General features: G+C 42.5%; 1 protein-coding gene across 1 annotated transcript; it reads left to right on the top strand.

Moving 5' to 3' along the window:
* Positions 1-1,111: 1,111 nt before the first annotated feature.
* Positions 1,112-6,243, top strand: LOC146656511 (uncharacterized). Its single transcript, XM_085425287.1, has 4 exons — positions 1,112-1,190; positions 2,873-3,370; positions 4,087-4,253; positions 6,193-6,243. The coding sequence occupies exons 1-4, from the start codon at positions 1,112-1,114 to the stop codon at positions 6,241-6,243; spliced, it is 795 nt and encodes a 264-aa protein (XP_085281413.1).
* The last annotated feature ends 936 nt before the right edge of the window (positions 6,244-7,179 follow it).

The raw sequence follows: 7,179 nt of genomic DNA on the forward strand, positions 1-7,179 counted from the left end.
CGGTCTCTGTGCACAAAAAATCTGTGTTGCGCACCAAAAATATCTAACCTGAATTGAAATTAACATTAAAACTTTAACAATTCTGTTCTGCAGTGTTAGTCAGTGAGTGACTGGCTGCTCCCGTATGGGATTAGAACGATGCCACCTTATCCTTGTCCAGCCAATCACGCGATTCACATTCATATATACGCAGCTAATCAACGTGGTTGACAGGCTCTGACAGCGCCTTATGTGCCGACACCGGTGTTTTAACTCAAAAAGTAAAAGTTGCTATTTTAAGATTGTATCTGACCTTGGTGAGCAACAATGGTTTGTCTGAGATAGTTTGTTTTTCTTAATTATAATCTCCATAATAAACTGTTGCTTTTAAGGTGTTTTCAAGAAACATAATTACCTCCTTTTCCGTTTCCTTTTTCCCAAACTGCTTACAGACTCAGTCTGCAGATCAGAGGTTCTTCAGACCTCGGGAGTTTCACGCTGGTTCTTTCATAGTTTTCTCCAAATGTTTGACATACACACCTGAACAAATTGTTGTTAGGGGAATTACAGCAAAACTTCTTGTTCTGCCTTTAATGGTAGAATATTTGGTAGCAGCAATAAGGCTTCTTAACATGCTTTCCCCAAGATGTGAACTCTGTACTGTGGCCAGTTTGCATCTGGAGTAACTCCATCCTTTACAGCCTTACTGATACTGACTCTCCCTGGTGGCCAGAATCAAGAATCTTCCACCGGTCCTCTAAACCACCTGCAAGGACTTATGGAGACTCCTCCACCATCTGGAAAATCAACAACTGAAAACTGAAAAATATTCTGCCCTGACAGCTTTATTTCAATCCCTGAAAGTGGCAACGTCTCTCACAGAGCTCCACTTTGGTGATACCTGCATGATTCTGTAGAGAATCTCTCCCCTGCCACAGTTAACCCAGTTAGGGTTATCAAGAGTAGGGTTAGTAAGCTAATCAGACAAGAACGGTCTTTACCATGAATATTTAAGATCGTGGTATGGTTAGAGATTAGAGTCTGTTGTTTTGTAATCAATGTCACTGATTCTTCAGTTTTATTTAGCAATACTCACGAGGCACATTATCTTCCTCCACACCAGCATTGTAAGATGAAGGTCCTACAGTACTGGTGTGAGAAAATCAATAACCAGATGATCCCTGTGAGAGACTGTTACATCCTGGGAGGCTGTGGGAGTGTGTGGGCGTGGTGTTGTCTTCTCTCTCTCCTCCTCCTTCGTTCTGGCCCCTCCCCTTGTCTCTCTCTGCCCCTGCCCTCTCCTTTAGGTCACACCTGCTGCTCATCTGCTCTCGTTACAACCAATTACCCTCAGGGGTGATATAAGCTGGAGAAGAGCAGTGTGGAGGGGGAAGGAGAGGTTTCTGGTGGTTTTCCCTCTGTGCTGGTCAGAGTGTGCTACTGACTTAGGTGTGGAACAGCCTGCTGCTGCGTGTGACCAGCCTTCTGGTGTGTGAGTAGTGCTTAACTGAGCAGTGATTTGCAGGAGTAGGAAGGAAGAGTTCACTTTTAACACAGATGCAAAGCAGGGGCAGCCATCTGCCATGACCGGTTGTATTGCCCACACAGTTGTGAGTGATTCCAGTCACTGTGAAACTGATAGCTGAGCTCCAGTCACACAGGCTTAATGAGTGGTAAAACTGACTACTCATCACTGGCGCTCCTTCAGGACAAGCAAGGCAGGTGATGAAAATCTAAAAGTAGAGATAAAACGTACCAAAGTGAAGCGATCCATCTCCTTTATCTCAGACAGTGCTGTTATAGAGCTCCTCTCAGGTCAGTTAATATGTGCAACAATCCTCTACATTACTGCCATCTTGTGGCCTCAGTCAGCTATTGTTGCCGAAAACTTCTTTCAGTCTCATAGAAAACTGTAGACATCTCAGTCTTTGTGTCTGTCTCCTGTTGAGCCAGCAGCTTTTTTTCTGATGGTTTGAGCACATTGTGCATAAAATTCTCATCGGTTTACAGGGCGAGCTGCTGCTGGCTCTGCTTTCACTGCTCTGAGATCAGTTACCTGCCGATTCCCAATACACACGACCTTGCAAGTTCACACAGGAGTCCGGACAGGAGAACGGGAGCATGCAGCTCAATTTGTGTACAACTGGAACACCAGTTTACTTAATGATGTCCCAGGTCAGCCTAACGTGACCGGGCTCGCTCAAATGTCAGATCAGAACCTTATAATAAACTTATAAATTATACTGTGTTTATTTTCATTGAAAATATTTTATAAATTACTTTACCTGCATGATAGCAAGATGATACAAAAGGCCACTGGCCCATCTGTTGTCCTAGATCAACACCATACAAAGCCTGTACACAAAAGCTTCACTGTGCATCACTGAAACACAAGCTTTACTCTCCATAGACAAACATATTGTCATATAACTTAATAACACAAACAGGACATTTGTATATCATGCTAATGGTCAGAAATACACACTTAAGAAAGCCATCAAAGTTCATATTGTCTTTAATTACAAATTTAAAAAACTAAATAAAAATCATTGTAGGCAATTAAAAAAATCTATTACAAACTCATTTTTGTCACATGACAAATACTAAAAATACCAATAAATAATTCAGTCACTGTTTAATAAATATATATAAAAGGAATTCATATCTATTTAAATAAAAAACTTTAAAAGTGTCTTTTTTTAAATAGGAAAAAAGCTCAACAACAGTGTTCCCATCCTTTCAATGTTCTTTGGCGGAGCTGACCTCAAACCAGCCTCCAGACTTTCAAGGACAAGCATCAACATGTTTGTGCAAATGCTCCCCCGGCAAAAACTACACAGTGAGAACCACCAAATCCAGCTGCTTGTAACCATTTACTGACTGGCCTGTGGAGCCTCATATAGATCAACGGCAGACATCTTTGCCATGCCGGTGGCAACAGTGTGCAGCATTGTCCACAGTGTCATTGAGGAAATGATGACTATTCTGCACAGAGGGATTCATTTCTCTAAGATAGAAGAGATGAAGGAGGTTGTGGTAGGCTTTGCATGCCTTGCTGGCAATGAGGCATTCTGTTGGACAGCTGGTGCAGTTGATGGATGCCACATCTGGATTCTTCCACCTAGGGAACCACATAAAAGGTCCTACATCAACAGGAAACTGGTCCCCTCTATTATGCTGCAGGACATCTGTGATACCAGAGATACATTTCTAGATGTGTACAATGGCAATTCAGGATCTGTGCATGATGCACTTGTACTACAAAGATCTCCAAAGTACAAGCAGGCCCTGTATCCACCAGCAGGCTTCTCCCTCTTGGGAGATGGACATGGATATCCATGCCTTCAGCACCCAGTGGCAATAATGACCCCATTTTATCAGCCTGTGTCAAGTAAGAACATAATTCCTTTCTCATTACACCTACAAACACAGGGTAGAGCTACATCTGTTACTGCGATGCATGCTGAGCTTTAAGAGAACACATGCAATATTATAATTCTACCATTTATTCCAAAAAGATTCATTAAGCACTGAATGTACTTTTAAAGCTCAAGTTAAAGAATGGTTCGATCGGCACCATGCAAAGGACAGAACTATCACACCTTACCTTTGGCATCCTCAAAACACGCTCGTGCTCCATCTTCTTGCGAGCCCTTGAGATTCGGCCGCTGCTTGCTGCATCCTTCACAATATCTGTGCAGCAACAGATGATGTCTTGAAAGAAGGAGAGGAGGAGGAGCAAGTACAAGCAGGACCTGAAGCCCAAACAGAAGAAAGCATAGGCACAAACAGGAACCTGTGCATGTATATTACGCTTGTTTAAATTATTTGTTTTACTTTCACTAAACACATTTATCTGTTGCACACAGAGAAAAAACCTTACTTCACACGTTTGACATTTAAAAGTTCTTTATTCCAAATTTGTGGACAAGTTTGTCAGACAGTGACAGATATCACTCTGCGCTTTGAGTAGCTGCCCTCTTCCTCCCTAGCCAGAGCCTGGCTCTCTTTGTCTTTCTCTCTTCACGCCTGGTCCTTTAAAAACTGTAGGATAGCCTGGGCTGTCCCTGGGCCTCTTCCTCTGGCTCTTCTTTCAATCTTCTGTAGAAGGGGATGAGGCCGGAACGATGCCTGAACCACCTGTAGTGGATGTCAGGTTTGCTGCAACTACCAGGGGTGGACTTAATGAGTGCTGCCCCAGGAGCCCAGCATCCATCAGACTGTACCTCTGCTGGGTGGAGGCAGTCGTGCTACCTGCCACTACCCCCTTCCCTGTAGGTGGCTCCCTAAGCTCGTATATGTAATAATTGTATTAAAATGTATTAATTGCTATATTATAACAGTTACACTGATTCAGTAAAAGGACTAGATGTTACAGTCCCTGATAAAGCATTACTTTAGATGGAGAGACTCTTGAGGGATGGCTGTTATGAGGAAAGCCCAGAAACTTTACCAGCAGCACACATCGTTGTGTGCCTCATCTTTTGGTCTTTTACCCAGGCTGATCTGCCATTCTTTCTTCCTTGGTTAGGTTTAGGGATTAGAGATCTGATCTAGATTATGTTATTATGATTTGGACACATCGTCAGTTGTGGACCTTGGATTCATCGGGTGTTTCGGCCATTATCACTAGACACCCTCATCCAAGGAGGCCCTGCCAGGGTTGATCAGGCCCTGGAGTGTCACTGGTTTATGTTAAACAGTGTTGGTCAAGTTACTTGAAAAAAGTAATCAGTAACTAATTACTGCCCGAAAAAAGTAATCCCGTTACTTTACTGATTACTTATTTTCAAAAGTAATTAGTTAGTTACTCAGTTATGTTTTAAAACACGATAACACATAAAATAGTTTTTTGTGTTTACACTCAGTCTTTCAAATAGACGCAAGTAAAACACAGCAGAAAATAAATAAAATCAAAGACTCGGCGGTCCTGTTGCAGGCGGAGGTTTGCCCTGGTGCAGGTGAGCCGCAGCGGTCAGTGGAAGGATACGGCAGCTTCTCTGTGAATGTCACATTCCAGCGGCAGCGTATTTGGTGCTTGCTCAGAAGTTTAGGGGTTTTTTCTCTGTAAAAAGAAGTTTTCTTCCCACGCAGTGAACAGCGGACGCTAATGTTTTTGTCACTTTTTATAAAGTGTTATCCTCGCTGGCACTAAAGAGAGCTTTGTATAGTTTAGAGATGGACCTAGTAGGGGTCATGGTTGTAGCATTTTTCAGGATGTGGAAAAAATGCGACTCAGCATCTGTAAAGTCAGACAAATTGCACTCATGATCAATATATGATCTCAGCTGTAGGTATCTGTGAAAGTCCTATTGTGTCAGGTTTGGATTTTCTCGCAAGGTCTCAAAGCTGAGCACAATTTTTCTATGAGTAAGAGAGAGGAACGTTGTAAGGCCATAAGATATCCATGCTTTAAAGTCAGAGTCGTGTCTGTTTGGAATAAAGTCTGAGTCAAAATCAAACCACCTGAAAATTCTTAACATTTTGTGTATCCCGCAAATGTTGATTACCTTCTGCCAAACTTGAAGGGTGTGGGTTAACCAAGGGTTCCCCAACTTTTCCAGCCGACACATTAGGCCCTCATCTGCCATTACAGCCTGTAGGGGGAATCGGCCCAACAGGCTGGACTCCAGTTCCTTCCACCTAGCCGTGTATGTTTTGTTGCACCAATATAAGAGGGGGGTTATTTGAGTTATTTTTATAATAATTTCTGAGGCAGGGGAGACAGAGTCCTCCCTTTTCCTTGGGGAGCTGGAGGGTGGCATATTTAATCCTTGGCTTTCGGCCCTGCCAGATAAATCTGGAGATCCATTTGTCCCACTCAATGAATTGGTAATCGCTCACTTCTATTGGCAAGTTTCTAAAAAGGTAAAGCAGTCTGGGGAGCATGTTCATCTTAATTGCAGTTACCTGGGAGCTGAGACTCAGGAAGGGGACCAGATTCCATCTGTGCAAATCAGCTTTTATCCTTGCAGATATCGGCTCATAGTTTGCCTGAAAGAGCCCCGAGAGGTCCGCAGTCAGATATATTCCCAGGTACTTAATTTTCTCATTATCCCAATTTACTTTAAATTTCCTATGTAAAGCTGCAGGAGCTGGATAATTTAAAGTCATCACCTGTGTTTTTGAAATGTTAACCATATAACCAGATAGCTTCCCAAAATCAGTTAAAGTAGACATCAACTCACTAAACGACCTCTCCGGCTCCCCCAGGCAGACCAGTACATCAACGGCAAACATTACAACTTTATGTTCAACTCCTGACAATGCAACACCCTTAATATTATGATTCTGTCGAATCGACTGACCTAATGTTTCTATAAATAAATCAAAGAGAAGTGGCGAGATTGCACAACACTGCCTGCAGCCACGTTCCAGAATAAAGGGCTTGGAGAGATCACCATTCACCTTAATACGGGCTGAGGGTCAAACATTAAGAGCTTGGATTACTCTAATAAACTTGTCTTGAAAGCCAAACGTCCCCAGAACCTTGTACAAAAATACCCATCTGACGGAGTCTAAGGCTTTCTCAGGATCTAGACTTCCTATTATTGATCGAGTTTTGTTGTGTTGTATTTGAGTAGAGATGTGTAATATTCTCCTAATGTTGTCAGTTGTTTGTCTATAGTGAATGAAACCAGTCTGATCTAAATTAATGAGGTCAGGTAGCAACTTCTCCAGTCTACAAGCTAGAATAGAGGTAAATGGTTTGTAATCCAAGTTAAGGACACTGATTGGTCGATAGTTTCCACATTCTCGTTTATCTTTCCCCTCTTTTGGGATAATTGAAATAGTTGCTTCCCTCCAAGAACGTGGGACTTCTCCCTCCTGTAGGATGTAGTTAAATGACTTCAGCAATATGGGGACTAATTCTGCCCTCAGGGTGCAATACCATTGAGAACTGAACCCGTCCACACCAACTGCCTTACCTGGTTTTAATCTGGAAAAAGCTGCATTAATTTCTTCCACTGAAATGGGATGTATTAGATACTCATTTTGAGAGACGGGGAGTGAAGGTAATTCTAGAGAGCTAAGAAAGGCATCAATACAATTCTTCTCAGTAGCATTAGGTTGTGAGTACAGCTCCCTAAAGAAGGCCTCAAAGCATTTCTGAATGTTTTCTAATTTTGTTTCCAGAATATTAGTTTTGGGGTCTCGAAGGACCAAATAAATGTTGGGTCTGTGTTTCCACAAACCCCG

This window comes from Rhamphochromis longiceps, linkage group LG12 (genome assembly GCF_057381845.1).
Source record: "Rhamphochromis longiceps isolate RC_006_pf linkage group LG12, R_longiceps_female_GT1.1, whole genome shotgun sequence".
NCBI lineage: Eukaryota > Metazoa > Chordata > Actinopteri > Cichliformes > Cichlidae > Rhamphochromis > Rhamphochromis longiceps.

Excerpts from the sequence above, each read along its gene's own strand:
- LOC146656511 (XM_085425287.1), top strand. The coding sequence starts at position 1,112 with ATGAAGGTCCTACAGTACTGGTGTGAGAAAATCAATAACCAGATGATC. Across the intron at positions 1,191-2,872 it reads CTGTTACATCCTGGGAGGCT|CCTCATATAGATCAACGGCA; the intron begins GTGGGAGTGTGT and ends TGGCCTGTGGAG. Across the intron at positions 3,371-4,086 it reads ATTTTATCAGCCTGTGTCAA|AAGGGGATGAGGCCGGAACG; the intron begins GTAAGAACATAA and ends AATCTTCTGTAG.